This window comes from Ischnura elegans, chromosome 1 (assembly GCF_921293095.1).
Source record: "Ischnura elegans chromosome 1, ioIscEleg1.1, whole genome shotgun sequence".
Classification (NCBI taxonomy): Eukaryota; Metazoa; Arthropoda; class Insecta; order Odonata; family Coenagrionidae; genus Ischnura; species Ischnura elegans.
The window spans coordinates 30,945,253-30,971,599 of NC_060246.1; the positions used below are offsets into that span (position 1 = coordinate 30,945,253).

At 37.6% G+C, this 26,347-nt stretch overlaps 3 protein-coding genes across 11 annotated transcripts in view; 2 read left to right on the forward strand and 1 right to left on the reverse strand.

Annotated features, from left to right (window-relative positions):
• The window catches only part of LOC124158085 (putative phosphoenolpyruvate synthase), a 37,732-nt gene extending 31,810 nt beyond the window's left edge, over positions 1–5,922 (forward strand). For both annotated transcript variants that reach the window (XM_046533275.1, XM_046533270.1), the window contains exons 26-29: positions 1,329–1,419; positions 3,419–3,632; positions 3,880–3,954; positions 5,801–5,922. In XM_046533275.1, coding sequence (XP_046389231.1) covers positions 1,329–1,419; positions 3,419–3,632; positions 3,880–3,954; positions 5,801–5,859 — 439 coding nt within the window. In that variant the 3' untranslated portion in view covers positions 5,860–5,922. The remainder of the gene's footprint in view (positions 1–1,328; positions 1,420–3,418; positions 3,633–3,879; positions 3,955–5,800) is intronic.
• A 1,406-nt stretch (positions 5,923–7,328) lies between these two features.
• LOC124158099 (solute carrier family 52, riboflavin transporter, member 3-A-like) lies at positions 7,329–26,012 on the reverse strand. 7 transcript variants are annotated; one of them, XM_046533296.1, is made up of 5 exons: positions 25,809–26,012; positions 24,278–24,307; positions 20,579–21,403; positions 18,836–19,244; positions 7,329–7,958 (listed from the first exon to the last, which is right to left on the reverse strand). In XM_046533296.1, exons 3-5 carry the CDS (start codon positions 21,349–21,351, stop codon positions 7,728–7,730), a joined length of 1,413 nt encoding a protein of 470 aa, XP_046389252.1. In that variant the 5' UTR covers positions 21,352–21,403; positions 24,278–24,307; positions 25,809–26,012; the 3' UTR covers positions 7,329–7,727. The 7 variants fall into 7 exon arrangements, with proteins under 7 accessions (XP_046389252.1, XP_046389274.1, XP_046389239.1 ...); XM_046533318.1 differs by lacking the exon at positions 25,809–26,012 and adding an exon at positions 25,113–25,318 and having other exon boundaries at positions 18,850–19,244; XM_046533283.1 differs by lacking the exon at positions 25,809–26,012 and adding an exon at positions 25,113–25,318.
• Positions 26,013–26,106: 94 nt separating this feature from the next.
• Positions 26,107–26,347, forward strand: part of LOC124158139 — a 28,903-nt gene continuing 28,662 nt past the window's right edge. For both annotated transcript variants that reach the window (XM_046533326.1, XM_046533334.1), the window contains exon 1: positions 26,107–26,309. In XM_046533326.1, the coding sequence (XP_046389282.1) occupies positions 26,255–26,309 (55 nt within the window). In that variant the 5' untranslated portion in view covers positions 26,107–26,254. The remainder of the gene's footprint in view (positions 26,310–26,347) is intronic.

Sequence of the window (26,347 nt, forward strand, 5' to 3'; positions counted from 1 at the left end):
TACATGTTAGACTTCTCAATGATTCTGTCATCATCCATGCCTCACCGCTACAAAGGAATGAGGTCTATATGTTAGTTCTGATTGCTTACTTCTATGCTTGTATTCCTAGCTGTGAGTGGAAACTTATTTATTAGAAGTCCATCATTGCCTGAGCTATGCTCAAGAGCTTCTTAGGGTTAGTTCTTTTCCTCTGGATATTAGGTATATCTTGTGTATCAAGAAATATCTTGTGTAAGTCCATCTGCTTGTACTTTTCCTCCAATGAAATGAACTTGGCTATGAGAACAATAATTTTAACTTCAATTACTCAGCGAGTAAACTTACTCAGTTTTTCAATGCATAGTCTTGTATACATAGTTGAGGGCAGAGCTCAACTCAGACTAAGCCCAGGTGTGTGATTTCCATGCATACAGGGTAGGGAGCTGAATCCTTTTCCTAGACCTCCTTGCATTGAAAAGTTTTTTTGGTGGGTCTGAAGGTATAAATCTCGTAATTCCCTGCACAATGCAACCTCTGTGTGTGGCAATGAATTAGCAACACATTTTACATGTGTTTGTGATTGCTATCTTACTAACTTCACTCATAGTCAGAGCACAAACTAAAAAAATTTCTGTTTGCTACAGCATAGTCTTCCATAGCAGGCTTGAAAGCCATATGCAGTACGGAAAAAAGTGATTGACTGACTGGACACAAATACACCCACAAGCTTCTGTTCTGTTTTTGCTATGTCTGAGCCAATAAATTGTAGTTATTAATTAATTAGGCGGTGGATTTTTATGGGTTTATGTACAAAACCAAAAACAAAAACTCAAAGCTTCAGTTGATTTGTTTGAAATAACAGGTAAAAGCTCTTTGTTTGTTGTCAAGTACAAGATATTTTATTTTTTTCCCAAATCACCAAATACAGCTCTCATTGGCCACTTTATACTGGGGTATTCAACAAATTCAACAATTGCACGCAATGAACAGCCATGCCCTGGATAGGATAGGGGAAACTTACCCAGGCGGGACTTGAACCCGCGACCTCTTGTTTGGCAGGCAAGGGCTTTACCCTGCCACCACTGAGGCTGGCAAAAATATATAGATGATGTCATGGGTGTCAATGTTAAAAAAGTAATCATCTTGATTGCATAAAAAAATAACAGCAAATAGTACCTTTGACTTTTGAATGGGGTGAAAAAAAATGTATATGGGTGACTTTTTAGGAATTTTCTCAAAAATGAAAGACTTTCTTTTTAGCATTTAATAATGTTAACAAGACAACTACTCAGTGCTATTCGGTTAATTTGAAAATGAAAATTACATGCATTACTCTGGTTCTATTTCAGAGCTTGGAGACGAAGAAAATTGCGGTCAAAATGGGATAAAATTCAACTTCCTGAAACCTTCTTTGGTGTAGCTGTTGCTAATGATGCTGAGGTTAGTGCTATTATTCGTAATATAAGTATATCAAGGAGAAAATTTTGCTAATATCATCTTTCCAGTATGAAGAGTGGACATAAATACCGTCTTAACAGTCATGAAGATTAGTAACAAATTGCTGTTTGCAAGTAAATATTAACTCTGTAATTAATAAATAATTATTGGTTGCCAGCTCATATTAATTATTGGTTTCTAATTATATTTTGCCTGTTATGTAATTACTGTTGAACTGAAATGAATAATGCATATTACAGTTTCATTTATACCTAGCTCAATTGGGAATCATAAATAATTACATTTTTGCCCTTTTCTTTATAATGTGATGCATATTTTATTATGTAGCTATTTATTGGTATACATGAGGAGGTGGGATAGTGGGTGAGCTCAATTTGAGTTTAGTTGGATTTGTGTGAGATAATGCCCTTAAACTGATTCAAGATGGAATGTATGGTTAAAAAGCCATCCCCAGAATACTACAAAATGGTTTCCAAGAGGGTATAAATGCCGGTGAACTGAGTAGAAAAGCTAGGGAATAGTTCTGAGGGAAATTGCTGGAAACTCCTCCTTCACAAAATATCTACAGAACAGCTTCAGGGTGAAATTACAGTGGGATATCTACAGTGAGTGCCTTGCCACTTACAAGCAATCTCTAAGGGGTACAACCAGTGGCGGCGCGTGCGTATACACATGTTAGCAAGTGCACACCCAAAGATGAATAAATTATAAAAGAAAACTATTCCTTTGCAATGCGAAGGATAAAAGTACTGTCTGCATATGCAAGAAACATGAGCCTCCGAACGCTACAGCTATCTCCTTTTCGAATTCACCGCTCTACAAGTGTGCGATCCCGTGGCATCATGCCGGGCGCATTTTCGGTCTGTGCGATCGCTTGAGGGAGCTCTGGCGGGACGAGGTAAGCAGGGGGGTATGTGCTGTTCAAAGGGGCGATGGGAGCAGACTCAAAACCATGCGAATGCGCACGCGCATGTTTTTGGTGACTGACTAGCAGGTAGTGTAGTGGTGTAGCCGCCATCTACACTATAGTGTATACCTGCGCCCAGGATCCTAGTCCGTCTACAGAGCCATCTGTATAGCTGTTTTCTACACTACTTCCTCATAGGGTGTAAGGAAAAGAGAATGAATTTCAACTACCGTCACTTGTAAAGGTGTGTTGAGAATAATTATTTTCATACATGCTAATATTATTTCTGTTCATGAAATTTTAAGGGTAGAGTGTACCAGTGATATGTTTTGCTTGCTATGTATTCTATTACGACGAAATATGACGCTCATGGATTAGGATTAACCTAATATAATTAAATCATCCTATATCTGCTCTAATGCACACCCTAGATAAATTACCACCAGCCGCCACTGGGTACAACTATAGAGTTGAAAACCCAAAAAATCTAGTATAAATGTAGACTTATCTAAAACCCCAATATAAGAAATAGAGTATGCTATAACTTCTACATCAGAGATAGTGAACTCGCACAGCCTCAATAAGTGTGCTACTTTATCATTCATAATTGAGACTAAATTTATAGAGGGAATTTCCACTCTTAAGCACTCTTGAAACCCATAAAATTTTTTTATAGATATGATTAGTCAGAACAGATCTCATTGAAACTCATAGAGGAAACCCAGCACACTTCAGCATCTTTTAAAGGGGAAACTAGGATGAATGAAGTAATACTGGTGACTATACCCTTGGATTCATACTATGTATTTATATTTACTGTGAGTAACGGTTTTAGAAATACATAGGTACATATTGGGAGCCGGATGGTGGTCATTGGCTCACCATGTTGCTTTTTATATAAGAATTTAGGAGAAATGTGGGCTCTCATCATTTTATGGCTTTAGATTTATTGAAAGCTGGAATATGACCAGTATTTTTCATCATTCACGGGTTTATTATGTCTGTATGCTGTACAATAAAGGATATAGACAAATTATCTACAAAAATTGTAATTACCTACTTTTTTATTTTCAGAAATTAGTTGCTCCTGGTGATATCAAAGTTAGTGGTGTCTCGGCTAGTATTGGAGTAGTAACAGGCCGGGCATGTGTGATTGGCTCCTTGGATGAAGCTAACAATATACAGCCAGAAGATATATTGATTACTAAGAGCACAGATATTGGATGGACACCTTACTTCCCATTTTTGTCTGGGATTGTTACTGAAATGGGTGGCCTCATTTCCCATGGTGAGTAAAGGGATTTTGTGCATTAGAATAAAACTTAAAAATTATAGATCAATGAGATAAATTGAAAATATTAGAGTCAGGCGTAACCCTTATGCAGGATATTTTATTGGGCACTGTGCATGTGGAGGTGACTTTTGCTGCCTCTCAAATTCAGCTTCATGGTATTCATGGATTAAACCATAGATTTAAAGCAGAATGTAATTTTTTGTATTGTTTCAAATTGTAACTTATTTATTAAATATTTAAGGAGCAGTTGTTGCTAGAGAATATGGACTTCCATGCATCGTTGGAGCCTCATCAGCCACACAAATTTTCAAAACAGGTAATACTCATTCAGTCATGCAAACAGTGATAGAAAGTATTGTAAAAGGAACCGATAGATTTATTTATTCGAAGGATTTTGGGGCCTTTGTTGTGAGGAGTTTTGCTTCACCACAGTCAGGGCTCAGAGCTAGCTCATGCATATAATTTTGTCACATTTAATATAAAAATACTGCAGTATATTGTAGAATTGCTATTTTAGAAAGACAAACAAGGTTGAAATTCTGGTAAATTACTATCATACAGGGTGTGTCCTGAAAGTAGTAGGACTGAGTCGAGAACAAAAAATGTATGTCTCATATAGGTACATCGCTTCAAAAATCTTCAAAGTAGCCCCCTTGGGCATCTACACAACGCTGCCAGCGAGTTTTCCACGCAGCATACGCTTCCTGGAAGGCTGACTCCGGGATGTCCTTTAGAGCACGCATCACGGCCTTTTGGAGAACTTCCACCGACCCGTGGTGATGCTCTTTCAGGGGGTCTTGAGCTTGGGCAAGAGAAAGAAGTCCGGGGGGGCGATATCCGGGCTGTAGGGTGGGTTGCCACGCCGTGTTTCGCCAGGTAGTCAACGACAATGAACACGGTGTGGGCCGGCGTATTGTCATGATGAAGGATCCACGAAGCGGCGATGGCTGGTCAGACGCGGAAGATGCATTTTCGCAGTCTTTCCAGTACTTGCACGTAAAAAGCTGCATTAGCGGTTTGCCCTGGTGGCACAAAATCACTGTGGATGACACCTTTCGAATCGAAGAAGCACATGAGCATAGATTTTTGCTTCGATTTGGACATGCGAGCTTTTTTGGGTTTCGGCGATGTCGCTGTGTGCCATTCTGCACTTTGCCGCTTCCTTTCTGGGTCGTATTCAAACATTGAGCGGTTGATCTGCTCATGGCACTATCCCCGTAAGCTGCCTTGATGAGTTCATGGGTCTCCTTGCCGCATTTCTTGAGTTTAACGCAGAATTTCACTGCGTAATGCTGCTCCACTAAACGTTCCATGACGCACCGTGACGAGGTCACTTGACAGAGGTCTGGAAGAAATACGATTCACACTCTGCAAGAGCTCAGAGCCGACTGCCGCGCATTTGCAGCGCTTTATTAGAGTCCCTTCCACCACCTGCAACCCAGAAAACTCGTGCCCGACCGTCCGCGTGTGTGGGAAAAAATCAGTCCTACTACTTTCAGGACACACCCTGTATATTAGAGTACTTTATTTTACACACATTTACATTATTAAACATTTACACTAGAATACTTTCCTCAGAGAATATATGTTTTTAATATTTGATTAAGTGCTAATTACATTAGTGGTATAGGCATGGCCCTTATATACTGGTTGCTAATCTCCGGCTCGGGATTGTTGCCTAAGATTCCGCTTTTACCCCTCAAGCCCCTCCCCTTAAACACAACTCTGGGCACAGTGAGCTGCCCAGCTATTTAACTGGAAAAGCAACTCCATTATAGTTCATTCAGTCACTTTATTATTTTCATTTGGTTATGGGTTTTCTTTTTAGTTTTTCACTGAGGTAGCAGCTTGGCTGCAGTCGTGAAAAACCTTCTTCTCTACCTGTTTTCCTCCAGCCTTGGATATTTTAAAAATACGACCTTGTAAAAAATATAACTAAAGATGCTATTTCCAATATTACTATCTTTAAAATTATAACAATTGCAAGTAAATGTTACTAAAAAAGTAATTGTTTCTGGTAGTTCAATGGAAGTACTTTTACTGCATTACTCTCCATCACTCATCATTGTTTCTGGCTTTCATTTACTATGCTGATTAAATCATTCTCCAATCATAGGAAACAATAAAAATAAGTTCTCATAGGTTTTTAATTTTAATTTCAGGTGATAAAGTCACCTTGGATGCTTCTACTGGAATCCTCTATAAGGTTGATGGAGAATAGCCCTTCTAATGTATGAAATGAGAATGTCATGTGTTATGAAATAAATCATTAGTTTTCCATTCATATCTAATTTTGATTTAAATTGCAAGATATCCTTTAACATTCTGTAACGTACGTAGATCAAAAAGCAATGTATACATATGAAAGAGGAGGAGCTCAGACTTAAGTGTTAGTCCTTTGAAAATTGTAATGGAGAAGCCAGATGGTTATTTTGATGTTGGTTTCTCTGACTTTCTTACTTCTGAGTCTTTGCTATGTGTTCATTGAAATATTTGCTGGTTTTTTACAAGTGGTTGTTACAGTCATAGGTCCATATCTTTTCACCATTGACCTAAGTCCCTAGGGATGTATGGATAGTATGCATACTTCAGTTTCAAAGTGATGAACAAGGCTCCACATTCATACTCATGGTTACAATTAATTCTGCCATAGCTTCATAAATTATAAGGAAAGTTATAGCAGTCATGTAACTTTAATTAGAAGTGGCAGTTAGTTAAGTCATTTAAAAGAAGGTCAATACATATATGCATTACACTACAATACAGGAAAGATAGCTGAGAATGATGTAGATTCAGCAACTACACACTATTCATTAGATTCTGAGTTGTGTATACAAATCTAACTCATTAACAATTTTCAGGAACCTATTTTATCTGTAAACTGGGGACTTCCAGATGTAATACGTACATTAAGACTATACACCTATACACATGTAATAAGTACATATAGTTCAGGGATTTGAAGATTCAGTTTCCATAGTATTTGAACCACTACATATAATACAGTAAACTCCCGATTACTCCTGTAAAAAAAGTTATTGATGCAGATTATTTGAGCATGAGTTTCACCATCCTTAGATGTTTTTGGTGATCTTTATGAAAAATAAAACTGGACTCAAAAATACCAGGATTATCATATTTTATTGCAAAGATACACAAGGGTTCGTATTTCCATTAGAATTCCCTTCATGAAATGTAATTATTTTCTTTAATTGCTGACAAGGGAATGTTTCATGTTTGATTGGACATCTTCTCTGGTATAGATGAAAACGATGAATAGCTGAAAAAATCTTGATAGACAGAGGAAGATTTCTACAATAACCAATCATAAATTACGAAAATGTTATCTACAATCTTATAATGTTCATATTTATCATATCACAATTAATGCAGCAGCCTTGCATGAGGTTGAATAGAGCCCAAGGGAATTGGAGAATTTGTCACACTCAGGCATGTTTACGCCGTGGTCAGTCAAGGTCAGGGCAGAGGGGGTAGCGGAAGAAAGGAAGACGAAGGGTGTAGAGACTGAATGAGTCATTTGCGATCAGCCAGGCACTTGCCTATGTAGACAGTTCGCTGGGGTACACAGAGCAGTGGGAATACAAGTGACATAAAAAGATCCATGGTTGGGTGAGGAAAGCTTTCAATGAGTCCTTGAAGCAATCTAAAATATCAGACAATGTGCACAAATAATATTACATTGCTTTATTTATGTAAATAATGAGTTATTGATACTGAATGATTATGTATGTGTTTTCCAATTATTTGTGCCACCTCTTCCACCATTAGCCCAGAAAATTGGCAGTTAAATGTAAATGTAGCACATGCTTTTGTGAGTCAAAACCAACCATAGAATCTGGGGTGTAATAAGGGAATGAAAGCACTATACTTATATTAATGCGGCATTAAAAAAATATTTTCAAGAATTACTACAACTTTCATGCAGAAAAATGTCCATTCAGTAATAAAACAAGTAAAAAATTAATATTTGCATACGTAAGAGCATGCAACAATACAAAAACATGCATAAATACAAACTCCAAGAGATCAAATCTTTAAAAGATAGTTTGTTCCATACAGCTGAATTAGTTATAAGGATTTGAATAGTCCCAAAATTGTCACTAAGGTTAAGTCTAACAATGATCCAGCTGCCGCAGCTGCCTGGCTTACTGCTCCACACCAAAACAATGGTCCTCTTCCATTCCCTTCCTCACTGTGAATACTGTTCCTTAGTAGAGAGCCTTCAATATGCCGACATATCCGGGCTGAATTCACTTTTACATATGCACTCAAACCAGCGTACAATACCAGGATCACAACCTGGAGAGTAATGAATTTGCCTTCAAATATGCATAAGAGCATCAACACTGAGAAAGAAAATTGTGTGATTATCTATCTCTTAACCCGGCAGTGGTCGCGTGGGGTGTCCCAGACACTGCAGCCTTATATAAGAGCAATTTTTTCTTGCAATTGTGAATGCAATGATCTGTAACCTCCTCTAGCTGATTTTTTAAGCTTTCTGAGGATACCTGTAAAATATGATTATAAAGTCAATGCAAGTTTTTAAGAAAAATTACTTTTGTCAAAGCTCTGCAAAGTGGGGTGCGCTAGACACCCCGTCGCCACCATTCTCGTTACGGTTTGCCGCCTAATATTTTTAGTCGCCTTAAATGTTTTTCAGCCATTTTCATCAGATTTGATTGCTACTCTTTCTGAAACTGACTATGAAAGTTGTCTTTTTACGATTAAATTAATAAATATTTACATATTGGTAGATTTTTTTGCCTAAATTCATGTGAACAAATAGAAAGTTAGTAATTTCTAATAATGTTACAGTGATTTTTTCTCAAAGTGAGCCACGAAAAATCGATCTTGTAATACTTACAGCATGTTCATTCAGTACACTATGGATTTTTGCAGTCTTTCTCAAAAAAGGAAAAAGCTGGTATACTTTGACTTTTGATTGAAAAATTGGAGGAGGAATTACATATTTGTTTCTGATGTCAACCTTTGTAGAAAATGCGAAGTTTTAGAAGTGATTTTTTGAAGACTTCGTTCAATTACGTTAGTGCAGTACTCATTCATGAAAATCATTATTTATGTTTTTCTGTGAATTTACCATTGAAGATTGGCCTTATAATACTTACATTCATCGTTTTCAATTCATACTAGACATCAGCTACCTCTAGTGTAGAAGAAAGAGCCAAGGTACTTTGCCTTTTGAATGAATCTTTGAGGGAAGAAGATCGATTCTGACGAAAATTCTGATGAAAAAGAAGATGGGTGTCATATAGCTGCGAATGACACACTGAACAACAGTGCAGAGATGATGAACTTTTGTAAAAGGGATGGGACCTTGTGTATGTTGGGAAGTATGGAGTTACAATGTGGGATACGCAGAGATCAAGACCAAACATAAGAACATAAAAGTGTAGCATTGCTACTGAGAGGAGTGGGCTTATTAGCAAAAAAATTGGATTCAAAACACGAATAGTTGGTTTTCGTATGATGTTCATTGAACGAAAGGTGAGAAAATTGTAAATCGCACTAATATTCAGGTAGAGAAAGTCACTGAAAATTATTTTCGTAAAAGAGATAGTGAAACATACAGGGAAGAGTTAGAATTACTGATTGGTATTTTACTTTTAGCCGGGGCAAATAAAACTGAGTTACAGAATTTTTTAGATTTGTGGAACCGCAGTGGATTAGGAGTGGAAATATGCTATTCCTCCATGAGCCACAACATATGTATTTCTCTTTTCCCTTTATCTCTTCATTTTGACAGCATGACTACTAGAGAAGAGAAAATGAAAAGTGACAAATTAGCACCAAGTAGAGATGTATTTGAGATGTTTGCTCGTAATACACGGCAACATTATAGAGTTGGGCCATGAGAAAAAGATGATGAGCAATTGGTTCCTTTTCAAAGAAGATGTTCACATAGGCAATATTTACCTTCCAACCCCGCAAAATATAGCATCAAAATTTTTGTATTGACAAATTCGATTGTATTTGAACTTAGAGATGTACCTACTCAGGGTAGCAACCAAAGATGTACCGTATTTGTCTGAATACAGTCCCCCCTTTTTTTCCAAAAATGCCCGTGATAAAAGTTAAGGGGGGAATATATTCAAACCCATTTTTAAAAATTTTTTCCCAAAACTCAAGCCTCAAAATTAGGGGGGGGGGGGGGGACTATATTCAGAGGGGCACTATATTCGGAGGAATATGGTAATTCTTTCGCCAACAATCCACACAGTTATTTCTACAACGAATCCAAGACGAACAGAAAATAAAAGAAAGCCATAAATATTGACCTTATATAACTGCACTAAAGGAGGTGTTAGCACAGTAGACAAAATAGGCAGCACCTATCATACAAACAGAAACATCAGGAGATGGTCCATGGCCATTTTATTTCATTTGCCAAACACTGCTGACATCAATGCATTCGTTATACTTAGGTATTCCAATTCACAATCAAAATTGCAAAGAAGTTTTCTTTGTGAGATAACTCAATCCTTAACTTTCCCATGCAGTAAAATTAGATCGACAATGAACACGATCTCCAGAAACTTGAATAAATAGAGGAATACGAAGGTGAGATGGATCTAAATGATATCTATATCTATATGATAAAATGAGCCAGAGAAGAGGATGAGGAGAAAAACAAGGAAAAAGTTGGAAGATATGTTTTTTTTCCAACAGGTAAAGATATAAAAACAAAAACATACTGTGAAGTGTGTAAGAAATTAATGTGTGGTACACATTTGCTGAAACTTTGCAGTGATTAGAGGCAAATAAATAGTTTACAACATTTATATTGAAATTTGTTGGGGACTGCAAAATTTAATAGTTTTCCTTTCCAATGCTGTACATCATTTGTGAAAGGAGTAATTCAATAGTTATAAGAAATCGTAATTTCATCGTACATTTTGCCTCAGGAATACATTCAATATCGGTAAGTAGATTATTTTAGTGCACTTATTAGTATTTACGTGAGGCAAATAGAAGTCGACGTTGAAAATATGATATAAAAGCATATGCCATGCATATTTATCTCAATATTTCAACTGTGCTCTTTGACTGGAGCATAAAAAATTTTTCCGGAGGAACATGAACTGCCTACTGGAAATCAGGGCATTCAAAAATATTTTCTTAAAAAAATTAAATTTAAATTAATGGTTTAAAATACTGAGAATAGCAATGCCTAAATAAACTAAGGATACCTCGAGATGTAAACTTTTGAAATAATATCATCATCATCATCATCACTGGTCAACAATCCTAGGATTGGTTTGATGCAGCTCTCCACTCAGTTCTCCTATCAGCTAATCTTTTCACTCCTACGTATTTCTTCTCTTTCACATCTCTCTTTACTTGTTCCATATATTTTGTTCGAGGTCTTCCTTTTCCATTCTTGCCTTCCGTCTGTCCTTCGACGATTGTCTTCATCAGGCCATCATGTCTCAAGATGTGGCCTATAAGGTTGTTCCGTCTTCTTATTAAGGTTTTCATGAGGCTTCTCTTCTCTCCTACCCTTCTTAGGACTTCCTCGTTACTAACTCGGTCGATCCATTTGATTTTCATCATTCTTCTGTAGCACCACATTTCAAAGGCCTCTATCCTTGCTTTCTCCGCTGCGGTCATTGTCCATGCCTCACTTCCGTATAGGAGCATACTCCAGATGTAGGTTCTTATAAATTGTTTCTTTACATCCATATTTAAGTTTCCCGCTGTAAGCAGGTCTCTCTTTTGGTGGAATGCTCTCTTCGCCTGGGCTATTCTGCTGATAATTTCTTTCTTGCTTCTCCCGTCACTAGTTATCTTGCTTCCCAAATAACAGAATTCATCCACTTCTATCAGTTTTTGCCTCCCTATTTTAATGTTGGTCTTGACTTCTTCTCTTCTGCTGCATACTAAGATCTTGGTTTTCTTCGTGCTTATTTTCAGTTGATATCTACTCATTACCCTACCCATATTAACCAGAATATTTTTCAAATCCTTCTCTGTTTCTGCTATAACGGCTATGTCATCGGCAAATCTTAGCATGCTTATTTTTTCTCCATGGATATTCACTCCCAATGCCTTTTCTTTGATTTCCTTAATGGCTTTTTCAATGTAAACGTTGAAAATTACGGGTGACAATGTACAGCCTTGTCGCACTCCTTTCTTAATTCTTGCTTCTTCACAGCTGGGCCCTGATTTTATCACGGCTATTTGGTTTTTGTATAAACTGTGGATGATTCTTCTGTCATTATAAAGAACCCCAATTTCCTTTAGGATTCCAAGCATTGTGCTCCAATCCAAGTTATCAAATGCTTTCTCTAAGTCCACAAACGCAACGAATGTTGGCTTGTTCTTTTCCATTCTCTTTTCTATGAGCAGTCTTAGGGCCAATATTGCTTCCCTTGTGCCTTTGTTTTTCCTGAATCCAAATTGGTCCTCATCCAAGTACTCTTCTGCTTTTCGTTCTATTCTTCTATAGATGATCCTTGTCAGTATCTTTGATGCATGTGTAGTAAGGCTTATGGTCCTAAAATCTTCGCACTTCTCCGCTCGTTTCTTCTTAGGAATAGGGATTATAATGTTCCTCTCGAAATCCTTTGGTATCTCACCTGTCGTATACATTTCACTAATGATTTTGTATAGCTGGCTCAACGTCCTCTCTCCTGAATTTTTGATTAGTTCTGCAGGAATGTCATCAATGCCAGACGCTTTATTTATCCTGAGGTCTCTTACAGCCGCATCAAATTCCGATCTTAAAATTGGGGCACCCATGTCATCGGCATCCACTTCCCTCTCGTTTTCGATAGCATTCGTTCTGAGGCGACTTCCTTTGTACAAATCTTCCAGATATTCCTTCCATCTCTTCCCTTTTTCTTCGTTTTCAATCAATAGCTCTCCGTTTTTGTCCCTAAGGGTATTACATCTTACGCCCCTTTCCTTAAAGTGGTTCCTCACTATCCTATAAGCGGCCTCTACTTTTCCATGTTTAAGATTGTTTTGCACGTCTTCGCAAATGCTTTTCATCCACGTTTCTCTAGCCTTCCGCGCTTTACGACATATTTCGTTCCTTATCCTCTTGTAACGATTCTGTCCTTCCTCTGTTTTCGCAGCCTTGTATTTTCTTCTTTCTTCAATGAGATCTAATACTTCCTGCGTGATCCATGGTTTTTTCATAACGACTCTTCTTTTACCAAGAACTTCCTCAGCTGCCGCCTGCAGACCACTTCTAATGGTTTTCCAACTCTCTTCCATTGGTTTGTTGGTCGGATCCTCCCCTATTTTATTTTCTACAGCCTCTTTAAAAGCCAGTTGATGCTGAACCTCCCTCAATTTTTCAACCTGCCATATGTTTTTCACGGCTTTCTTCAACTTTTTAAATTTAAGGTGGCATTTCATCATAACTAGGTTATGGTCACTATCGATATCTGCCCCTGGATAGCTTTTGCAGTCCTTCACCTGGTTCCTGAATCTTTGTTTCACTAGAATGTAGTCGATTTGGAATCTTCTACGGTCTCCTGGCATCTTCCACGTGTATCTTCTTCGCAGGGGATTTTTGAATAAAGTGTTGGCAACCACTAGCCTGTGCTCCGTGCAGAATTCAAGTAGCCTTTCTCCTCTTTCATTTCGGTTACCTAACCCATATTTCCCAGTTATTATTCCGTCTTGACCTTCGCCGACGACAGCGTTCCAGTCCCCTAAAATAATAAGATTTTCTTCCCCTCTTACCTGCTTGATAACTTCCGCTATATCTTGGTAGACATCTTCTACTTCTTCGTCTTCATAATCTGACGTAGGCATGTAAGCCTGTACCACTACAGTAGCTACGGGTTTAGTATCTATCTTCACCATTACTATCCTTTCATTAAACTGCAGGTAGCTTTTAACACGCATCCCGGCGCTCTTTCTAAGCATTATGCCTACTCCAGCATTACCATTTAGCGATCCCGTGTGTATCATTCTGTAGCTTCCACTCCAAAAGTCTCCTTCCTGGGGCCACTTCATTTCGCTGATGCCTAATACATCGAGGTTCATTCTTCGCATCTCCACCTTCAAGTTCTCTAGCTTACCGCAGGTACGAAGTGATCTGACGTTCCATGTTCCTATCCGTAACATTCTATCTCGTTTGACCGATGTACCCTCTCGAGTAGTCCCCGCCCGGAGATCCGAATGGGGGACTAGTTTACCTCCGGAATATTTTACCCGAGAGAATTCCATCATGTCATTATATAAATTGAGTGGAGTAGCTGTGACTCCTCGGGATGATAATGTGGTGGTTTCCCCTTGCCTTCCACATCGCAGTACTACAGCCGTTAAAGTAAATGTTACCACGCCCGTAGTGGAATGTGTGTCGCTGTACCGACCAGTATGGTCTCCACCTTCGCACATGTGAAGAAGAGCTGCTGCCCTCTCCCCCGGGTGATGAGAGGCATAATTATTGGCGGCCCCCAGTCGCCAAGTCACGGTATCTTCACAGGTTTTGGTATCTTTTAAATGGCCTACCTTACCCAAGGGTAGCCCAATACCCCCTCAGAATACCGCCGCTTTTTGTCCACGACTGCTTATTCGACGAGAGAACTCGCTTATCTCGCAGCTAACCTCTATATCTAAAGGTCGACCCACCATCCGCAACCCGGTGGACGCACTCTGTGGCTTTAAGCTCAGCCGCGAGTTGAAATAATATATACTGTTTTAAAGGAATTGAAGGAAATCTTTTGGGGTGTTAGAGACACCTCACGCAACCATTTATGTTCGGAAAATGCCAAATTAATTTTTCAACTGAATAGGACACTTCATAAAATTCAGTGGATAATTTAGGCCATTCAGGTTTCCTTCTACCTCAGCCTTCTAACTATGTACAACAGCAAATGTGCTTGTTAACAGCTTAAGATTATGGATTGATAAAAGGGGACCAAGATCATTTTATGTTAGGTTAACAAATTTTAAACAAGTATGCCACATGAATTTTTAAAATATTTAATTATATGCTACAATGTATAATTTATATAGTTATAAAAGAGGATGTCTGTTTGTCGGTCTGCTATGCGTTTTTTTTACAGCTGCATGGATTGTGACCAAAGTTAATTTGTAAATGTATTCATGCTCCCAAAGCCCATAGTGCTACTTTCCGTTTCTTCTGACATGTCCTTCGTGTTGTTTTCTCATTACAGTTTGTTAAGTCACGTCATATAACTGCTACATCTACATACTACCCCGTAAACTGCCTAAAAAGGTGTGTGGCAAGGGGAATTTGGACACCAGGTGCCTATTTATATTAAAAGCAAATGGTCAAAAAAAATAACAACTAGCATTTATTAAAGTCCTTTACGGTTCTGGGGGAATGCAAATTCCCATATTTATCAATTCAGCAAAATCTCTCTCTTAACTCTTTCAAGACAGTAATAAAGTTCTCTCCTTAGCACTACTACTGGACTGAGCCCAAAGAGACTTTTCCGTCCCGGAGCATTTTTGCAAAACGTTCATTAAGAAGGGTGTTGTGGATAATCACACAATCTCAGCACCAACCTTTTTTGACCCATTCTAGCGTGGACTCTGCAATATCTCAGACTCCGAGGGTAGTTGGGCTCCCTCCTTTCAGGGTTTATAACCCTGCCAGTGGCATTGGTTCACGGTCAATCATGCTTTGTTTAAATGAATTAATTATATCGATAACTGTTGGTTGCACGTAAATTGCTGACTTCAAATTGAATTCCTTGTTTTATTCCGAGAATTTTTAAATTTTGAACGAAGCTCTATCGTCAATATTAATGCATTTAATGCAGCAACAATTTCCATGTGGATGTTTACACTGAAATCGAGATATAAGTTAATATTTATCATATAATTTCGTTTAAAAATTGTAAACACTACTCAAAAGACAAAGAATTCAATTATTAGTTTGAATTTTTTGAAATGAACAAATATTTATTTTGAAAACTGACTGAATGAACAGTTGAATGACCGCAGTCCCTTACCACAAAGAGGGGTAATATAAGACGAAGGGTCCGGGTACCTGCTCCCAGATATCGAGGGTATGGCATAAGTCCTGCTTTTTTGGGTCCTGAAACTAAGACTTCGTGAACCCTCGAATGTCATAAAAGGGGGGAGCAAGGAAACATATATATATTGTTGCCATTTATTCGCCTGGGTAGAAAAATCTCTGATGAAAATTTGCGGCTTTCGTCTCCCGGGTAAAGAAACATCCTGCCGCATATTTTCGTCATTCGAAGCGAAAAGGTTAATTTATCACTTCTATCAGACCTGGAAGTATTGTGGGGATCTAAGATGATGTTCTCTGTGTTGCACCTAAAGATATCTATTCTCGATTGTCCAAGCAATCTAAGCCTAGGGTGCAGCCTCCGAGTCTAGCGGCTCCTTGCCTAATTGGCTTAACATCTGGGTAATGCTGTCTGTTCGCCCGTAGCAGTATTTGACGAATTGCGCAACTTTCTTTTGAATTATATTCAGTTTGTGGATTAAGTCTCTCTGCCCCGATTCCACAAAGCTTGCTGCATATTCAAGGTGTGGTCGGACGGCAAAAGAGCACCTTTCTTTTACTTTCTTCTACCACTCAAATCTTCCCACAATATGCTTGATGCATCCTAAATTCTTCAGGGCTATGCCGAAAATATTCCTTACATGTGTTCCCCATGAGAATTTCAAAGTTATCGTAACTCCCATGTACTTCACTTCGTCTGTTGCCTTTATGCCAATACTATCCACAGCATAAACATGGTTATAGTTGGACGACTCCGCAAAAATGTACCGCTGGGCATTTGCCGAGATTAAGTTCGAATCTCCACTCTTTGCTCCATAAATGAACGTTGTTTAAATCTGATGATAAAATTTCAAACAGAGAGAGATCACTAAAATTGACAGTGAAACTAACAATAAGTGACGTTCTGTGGTTAGACATCATTCCGGGTAGGCACTCCTCTTGACACTTTCAAAGGGAAAACATAACTCAAAAGATGCTACACTCAAATATTGATCCTCTCGGTGCAAACCTTTTTGTTGAGGTATACTTTCACGCGACTTTTTGGTCTACCCATGTAGGGAATGCATAACGATCAACGGCTTGGAGCTGGGTATAAGCTGATTCCATTTGCAGTGTAAGGAAATAGTTTTTTTTCCATTTGATGTTCAGTATCTTCCGCTCACCCAGTGACGTAGACAGGAATTTCATTCAGGGGATGTCCAAAACCACGGGGGAAAGTTTTTTAAAAACGGGGTACTAAGAAATGGGTTTTAAACTAATTTGAACACATTTCATAATCGAAAAAACTTCATTTGTCAAAGAAATATTTTGTAAATTCATAATTTTTCGATATTCTGTTTTCTTTTATGAAGGAAAATAATTGTGTTTTTACATTTAGGGGGGAGGTCCAGACCCCCAGAATCCCCCCTGGCTAAGCCACTGCACTCACCACCTTACATCGATTTTGAGTCGACCTGGGATACTAGAGATTCAACGGTCACCATATATGCTTTGTTTCCTTCATCTAAAAATCCTGCTACGTAACCATGAATTCCAAGATCCAAGTTAGGTACTGTCCTTCACAAGCAATGCCGGGTGGCCTGCTAGTAAAATGTATGATTGAGTGCAGCACCTTCATCTAAAGCCCACATGCAGAGGCGCAGCTAGGAATTAAGACTGGGGGGGGGGGGGGGGCGCGGGGTTGCTAATACCGGGATGTGTGGGGGTATGGTATACCCAGCAGGATAAGCGGTAGGTGTGCGATTAATAAATTGCAGAATTTTAAGATAAATGGTTGAAAATGGTGAGTTTTACGGCTTTCTGAGGGATATTTTATTAATCCTTACACTATTCTATTAGTAACATCAATCAAATTAAGTAAAGTGGATTAAACTTTATCTAATCTTAATCTTTATTTAAATTTCTCTAAGCTCTGGGGGGGGGGGGGGTTTATCCCCCAAAACCCCCCCCTCGCTGCGCTACTGCCCTCATGTATGTTTCATTAAACTAATTCAGGCAACGATATATGATTTTTTCTTTCCTTTCCTTGTTTTGGGGGGCTATGCATCCTCAACTCCTTCGTAATTATGCCTTATTAGAATATAAGACTCCTTTATAGATATAATGCAAACTACTGCATGAAAGTTTTGAGTTAATGTACTTCATATATCTATTTTGTATTTCATGGAAGCAAAATTTAACCTCTGAAAATTTAGACCTGTTACTAATGAGCCACGGTGATATTTGAAATTAGTAACCTGTATGTGCATCAAAACTTAAAGGTAGATTCTGAGATGACCTTTGGCATTATAAACAACTTATACCACAAAGTTCAGTCTAGCTGAATATGTACTTACATCTATGATATGGATTGACATCATGCATGGGGTTCATGGGTAACTGGAAGAACAAATGTATGGGGAGTACCTACAAATACTTTACAGCTCCAAAGTTACGTCTTGATAACGTTTTTCATACTACAGTACAATAATACAATACTGAAAATATGCATTTATGACATCAAAAACAATAAAAATAAAATTTTGACCTAATCGGTTTTTACGGGTATTTACATGAGAGAATCCTTGTAATTTGAGGTTTTTCAAAGAATCGGAATGGTGCTATGGTGAAAAATTTAGCCAACACCAATGTAACACCTATTGGAAACTATACCCTTTTTACAATAGGGTGCATAGTACTGAATTCACCTTTTTCCATAAAAATCATGGTAAAATTCTCTCGACTCTCGAGCAGTCGCAACTTTGCGAGTTGGGCTGGTGCACTAGTGATAATTTGGTAAATAATTACACATTTTCAAATCAGGTAATGCCTATTAACATATAAATTTTAGCCATAAAGCAAGATATGAGCATTATAATGACTAAAAAATAAAAAAAAATGTATCTATCGGTGCTCATAGTGCAGCAGCTTGACTGATCGGAGGTTAAGACATTAATAGTGCCATGTCTATTGACGAGGTCAAGACATTCCAATGGCAGCAGATCATGTCTTGGGATATGTTCAGTCACTTTTATTGTAATTTAAATAATAATGTAATTTAACTTGTGAGTGAAAAAAATAGTGATATGTTAGCTTATACTCTGCCGTCAAAAATGTGGTGACAGTGAAGAATTCTAAATTATTGGGTTGTATACTCTGCAATAAATTACAGTTGGAATGAAAATTATTCCTTAAAAGTTTATATAGTACTCACTATTAACACTTTACCAATTTCTGTGCCCACTAATGGAGGATTCGGGGAGTATGCTGCACTTAATATCGTGTACACTGATAAGATGGAAGCAATTGCAGCAACAGCCCCGACTAAGGTCAATTTTGGATGTTGCTTGTTAAGAAATGCAATTGATGTGCCAATTGGAACGACTGCTGCACCCAATGTTGATGAGAGATGAAAAGCTTCATTGCCATGTGGAAGACTAGCATAGGTGGAAACTCCTGGTAAAAACCCACTGGAGAAGAAACAAATCCATCCCTGAATAAGTAATATTTTAATAGCTTTCTTCTTCAGTTGTGCGTTATTACTTTCAGGAATGATAAGGTCAACTTCATTCTTTTCTTTAATCTGGGATGGAATCATGTCTCCTCTTTCAGGACTGCTTTCTCTGAAAATATGATCAAAGAAAAGCTTCATTAAAGTTAAAGAGTACACCACTGTCAAGGAAAAATGAAAATTTTAAAAACTGCTTATAAAAAATACTGAATTATAGGACTGTGACCGTGCCATTGTTGGTCATTCATATTCATTTAAGTTGCAAGAACATTTTATTTCATTTTGACTGGTACGGGATGTCCTTCAAGTCAGCAAATGCCACACACAAGGATATTTGTTCTCTTCAGGGTTCCAGGAAGCCTCCTTTGAAAATCTCCCTACAAACATTCCTCAGAGTGTTACCCACTCGCGAGTGTTGGTACTTGCTCCTCCCACAACAGAGGTCCATCTTGAATAATTAGGCTGATGAGGCATGATGGAAGGCCCTACTTTGTACATAATATTTCACCTTGATAATTGGGAACTTCTATTATTTATTACTCTCCTTGGAAAAAGTAAATTATTATTATTTACACGTGTATAGTCATGGATTAAAAATTTTAAGAGCAGGGAAAATTAAAGGATAAAAGTAGAATTTGAAGAAGAGCCTCACAACTGATAAAATTCATTTTCGTTTGATTAGAACAATAATGATTATTTTCCAAGAAAACTTCCTTCAGCAGCTTAGGAGATTGCAATAAATGAATGCAAATGGCTGATCTTGCTTAAAAAATCTGTGTGTGCAGAAAACTTGTAGCAAGACTACGGACACTCCTCTTCACAAAATAGAAAAATTCAATTTGAATTCCAGATTTTTTCATTTAAAGACAGAAAAAAATATTTTCAACCTTTTAAAATATCTGAAATGGTTTATTTGGTACATAATTATGCTATGAAAGGCAGAAAATTGGGAATTTGGCTTTATCAAAAAAAGACAGTCACTGGTAGTCCCTTATTAAAGAAGCAATGGGGAGAGAAGGACAATACTAGGCTGGACAATAGATTCTTTGTTAGTCCTTCCCTTCTTTCTCATCATTTGCTCAAACTCCGCTATGTGGACACCTATCAATGCTAGAAATGCTGCTCGACAGAAGCTCCTCATGCAGCGGAGCTTCTAGTTTGAAGCACCGCCACTAGGGACTCACACCTAGCTGAGGTCACTACCCTAGGTCCCTATTACTTATTTTCACATTGATATTTTCTGTACTTGATAATGGTGTAACAGCCAAAACTTGTTGAAATTTTTTAATATATTGGGGAAGTAACAAAGTACCTGTTATTGATAATAAAACTTCCCCTTCCACCATGTACAACTTCAAGTTTCAATTTGAAAAAGAATTAATTTGCTTATCTTATTAACCCAATTATTTTTAACCCGATGCAATTATTTATGCTATTTATACTTACATGCATTCAACTCTCCGTGGTTCCAATGAAGTAGGATCTTCAATTCCTCCAACATGGTTAATATCCGTATTTTTAACAACTTCTGAGTTTGTTACATTTGAATTGATCATTACTTTCTTTGCAGCAGTAAGATTATTAAGAAGAAAGAAAGAGATAGTAGAGAGCAGCATTAGAGAAGATATAATAAGGAAATACACCATTGCACTAAAACGAGGCTGAGAGTCTCCATTTTTAATTCCTTGAATCAAAGCAATAATACTGGGAACAAATCCTCCAAGCCCTTCTCCTACTAGGTATGATATCAGATGAACCTGAGGAAATAATGCCATTTGTGGCATAAAGAGCACAGGAGATGTACATCCAATTAAACCAACTGCAAACATGAGTATAATCAAAGGCACTGAGTGGAGATTTCCACCAATCATTACAGATGAATCCCATTTAAATGCCAAGAGGATGTTTGCAATTACACCCATTAATAGCAGTGCATACGTAAAATATTGTCTGGTTTTAATGCTGAATCCTCCAGCATGCTGCCCTCTTTTTAGCAATGGCAACGCTGCCCAAAGAAAGGGACCTATGTTGGCTGACTGTATGGCCACAGAGAGCTGCGAGCTGACTCGCCACCCTTCGGGTAAATTCTCAATCAAGATGGGTAATTCAACCCAAAATCCGGTAACAGACACCCATGCACCAAGACCAAACACCAAAGATAACACATCCACTAAAATACTTCTATCTTTGCATGAAGGAGAGAAAGATTTCATATCCATGGCCACGGCTTTTTCTTCTTCTTCTTTGCTTCACATTACCAGTATTTAGTACCTGTGTAAAGAAAATTTTATTAGATATTCCAATTACCATCTAGGAAGACTCATTAGTGGCGTTCATTAGGGGAACATTACTGGCTGCCACATACATTGAGATCACTATCCATGGGGGTACCCAGTGGGTGGCAGGAGAGGGCAGCTGCCCCCCCCCCCCATAGAAGCAAAATTAAATTTATTTCAAAGAAAGTTTTGAAAATCTTTCTTTACATTCAAGAAAAGTGATATGTATTAGAATAAAACATGTAATAAAAATAAAAATATTTTTCTAAGCAAATAATTACAAAATCTAATAAAGCGCTGAGGTAATTTTTTTTAAATTTAGGTTTCCATAACCTTTTCTGTGTTACAACCTGAATGACCTCCGCTTGCCCCCCCTCTTCTTTTGATCCTGGGTTTGCCCTTGTCACTACCTGCCAAGAACAAATATTCTGAAATTTCGGACAATGATCAACATATGGCAGTTCATACGGCCATTCTCTCAGTCGGAAGCCTTGGCTTAGCCATCTAAGATTCTCATTCGCTAACTCTCCATGCGAATAGCTAGTGTTGGGCCGTGAAAAGCGGTGGACTACTACACAAGCAACATGAAATGCCCTATGCCATTCCATGGAAAAAATGGAGCAGTAAGCTACGAAACTATGCACCCACCAATCTTCTATAAAGCAACACCTACTTCATAAGAATTGTTAAGAATATGTTTTGTCATTAATTCACACCATGAAGGAGAATTCATAGTCTTTGAATATCTAATTACGTGCATAATTCATTCCAATACGTCAATGATACATAGATCACATTTATTTACATACCTGTTACTGGGATGAGAATAGCACAAACCAAATGAGCAAAAATGTTTACTATATTCCATGTCAAATCAACCAATATATTGACCAAATGACACCCACAGACTCGGATTTTCATGAAACTTGCCATGGTCATACATGCTGGTATAATTAGAGACTGTGTTCAAATTTAGCCACCAATTGTTAATTGTTAATGAAATATGAGTAATTGAAATTTGGGCGTGACCCCTAAAGTGCTGCAACGTGCAACGCACGGCGATTTTTATTTTCGTCCATAATTCCATTCCTGTGAGATGAAAAGGCATGATTTTTTTTCTAAAGCTAAGTAGTCCATAATGATCCCACGATTATCATTAAATATTCACTGCATGAAGTAATTCAGCTGCAAAAAAATGAAGTTTACAAAAAAATCTCGCTTGTACCATTTTTCATTGTCAGCATTCACAGAGAAAGGCCATACGAAAACAAATCATGGTTCAGCTTAAAGTAATCATTAATGCATGAGCAAAGGTCCTGATGAAAAAAAATCACGAGTCCAGCATTCCTTATAGGAAAAAAAGTACTCATTCATGGTCACGGGAAAAAATGGCATCTTTTCCAAGGCACATGGAAATGGCACAGTTTAAAATCACCATGCGTTGCACGTTGCAGCAATTTAGGGGTCACACCCAAATTTCAATTACTCATATTTCATTAACAATTGGAGGCTAAATTTGAACAGAGTCTCTAATCATACCAGAATGTATGACAATGGCAAGTTTCATGAAAATCCGAGTTGGTGGGTGTAAGGGCCTGGTTGATTTGAAATGGAATGACCCTAACATAGGAAATTGGAATTTTCCTATAGGAATATAAAAGTTTCCTATGGGAACACAAAAGTTTCCTATAGGAACATAAAATTTTCCTAATGCTTCCCATTGTCAAATTACTATAAGAAAACAAAATCCTATAGAGATTTTCACTAGGTAAAAGATACATCAATCGAGGTATGTGTATTCAGAAAAGATACCAGATACAGTAATGCTATCTTCACATTTAGTAAAATTACCAATATTAATTCATGATCTCGTACATTTACACATTTAGTTTGTAGCTAACAACGGATATAACCAACTTACTTTCTACCATAATAAATTTTCGGACGAAACAGTTGATCCCTATGTAAGCCCATGGGTTCCTAACTTAACCTTTATCTTTCCCTCACACATGAAAAAATTAAACTTCATTTAGGCCCATATTCAGTCTAAAGGGAGAAAATCAAGATGAAATTTGAACGTAGTGGGTCAAATATGTAAATGCCAAAGGCATTAACATATTGCTGCAACAATGGGTCCATCAAATAAATTAGCGATCAATCATACATATTACATGGCTCCCACATGATGCTTATGAGCTGCTGGGGATCCAAAATTAGCTGAAGTAGACTGCCTTGCCTCCTACATGGCCAGTACATTTTTTATATTCCCAGTGATTTTTTTCTCAAAAGATGGATGCATAATTTTAGTTACAATCTCAGAACTTCTAGGCTTCGAAAGAGAATTGTAATACAATAGTATAGTCATTTCTCCATTGTTTCAAACTAATTGAAAGTTGGTTTGCATAGAAGAGATAAGAGCTCAACTCAGACTAAGGGTTTAGGAGTAACTAATTCTGGGGGTTATGGAATATGGGAGGTGCGGTCGCCCCCCCTAAGAAATTTATTAAGATAAATGGTTCAAAATTGTGAGCTTTATGGCTTTCTGAGGGATACTTTATTAATCCTTACACTATTCTGCAAGTAATATTTATCCTACTAAGTAATTAGATGGATTAAATTTTAGAATTTCTCTGAGTTCTGGGGGGGAGGGGTTTATCCCCAAAACCCCCCTCCCTCGCTGTGCCACTATTATCATGGGTTCATAACTGGATGCAGATTGTTTGGCCCATTGATATGGGGAAGGTGAAGATATTTTGTGTAGGAGAAAGGATTTGCCAACACTAAGAAAATTCTCTGTAGGGCATCTTTGCAGGTCCCATGCTCAGCGAGGGAGCCAGCAGTGATTTACAAGCCTCAACTTCAATATCACCTTGTAGCATTTCCAGCGATAGAGCAGTGCCTAGGAAGCAATAAAGAATAAAAGAAGAAAAAAGGAATAACAGAGTGGACAGTCCATACATTTTCTTAGTTTACATCCACCAATATATACATATGTGTAATTTGCATTTTCAGTCATACAAGGCATAAAAAATAATTTAGTGCACACTAACCTAAAATCATTAGCTCCTTCATTAAATTTTTACTGGCATTTAATCACACAGACTAAAATAAGAAATTAGTATATAAGGAAGGGCCATCAATAATAGGATTTGTGGTGAGGAATAGATTAGGACTGTGTAGATGAATAAATTACTGTAAAAAGAGGAGTAGAAGCGCTTATGGGAATATTTACAGAGGATCATTTAAAAAATCCCATGGCAGATTTCTAATTTCCACTCCTACTAGACAACTCTGAAATGGCCAGTGTAACTTGTTCCCGCCACTTTATAATTTTAAAATGTTAAGGTAAAAAACATCAACATCCCCGACAAAACCTCCAATCTCTCTCTGATAAAAAAATCGGGAATGGTATGTTCCCAATATTCAAAATCCTTAAGCAAATTCAATGGGTAATTCTTAACACGGATCTAATAGAAAGAAATTGATTTAACAACGGCTAGTCAACTTGCGAAAGGTGGTGCGACGTTTGAATCACATAAATTTACATCGGCAAATAACATGACATTAAGTAAGTGGAAAGGAATATGAAAGAAACTTGGAATGCAAATGTCAAGAGTCTTCGAGTTTAACGCAAAGGAAGTTTATAGGATAGGATTCTTAGGCGTTGAATGAAATAAAATTATGGAATCTCATCAAGTACATACCACAACATTTCCGAGGTGAGTCACACTCACGTCCTACGCTGTGATAACGGCTAGCCGTCGACAATCAGATTATTAAAGTTTCACTCTTGAGGATTAGATACTTAAAGCACTTCAACCTTCAGACTTTCCTATCAGGCACACGTCTTTAACAGTACATCGACCAAATACATAAACCAATAAATAAACCTTCGTTGTGCTACGTTGCCAAGTACCTTTTGATTATCGCTGAATGTGCATTCAAATCTTATGGAAGTACGTAAGCGTAGCAGTTAGTACGAATGATATAAAATACAGAAACTTAACAACACAAAATAATTCCAAGAGTTTTTTTTTTTACATGAATTCATCGTTAATCATAAAATTCGATTATACCAGATCACAAGTCCGTGATACGGGTCCAACACCATATTTGTGTGAAACGAAGTTGCTGACATAGCGAAAGATAGTTTATGACGACGGTCGCCAACGGTTCTTAAGGATGAACCTGATAAAAATGAAGGCGCTGACGCATTCCGATGCAAAATACTAAAAGCTTTACAATCGTGTAACTAAAATTTAGCTACAAATAAAAGCAGAAAATAAATAACGAAGATGCCACAATTTAAAAATATTTCCGTTTCAATTGATCCGCTGTGTGTACATCGATTTAATTTCATAAGATACGTGTTCCTTCACTGTTTCAAATGAAATACTAACGATATCAGACAACAGCTGACAGGATTATATTCTGCATGTCTTCAATAATTTTCAAACATCCATGATTTATCTTCGTTCACAACGTTCCCTGCTCATCAACTACTTTGCATGTATGCATCTTCATCAATCTTCATGCGCTTCATCTTCATCTTTTCATGCATAAATACTCCACACTAGTAATATAAACGATATAAACTCTTGTCTGCTCTTGTCCACTCTTGTCTTCATCTCTTCATGCATAGATTTACCAATTGACTGCGACAATGCGCAAGTAAAATATTTGCCATCAGAGCTCTCTAGAATTCAAAAAATGAAGTTGGTATGGCGTCCCGTCAGTCTCGTTGTCATTCGTCGGCATTTACTTGATTAAAAGTTAATCAATAATCAGAATCATTTGAAAACACACAAAACTTTATTTTTGTAAGCATTTTCAGTTATTTTTTTTAATGGGTAGCAAAAAGCACAAGAAACACAAGTCTGAGAAGAGGGATAGGTATGAAGGTAAGTTAAATTTGTCATTCTCCGGGGAATTTTATTAT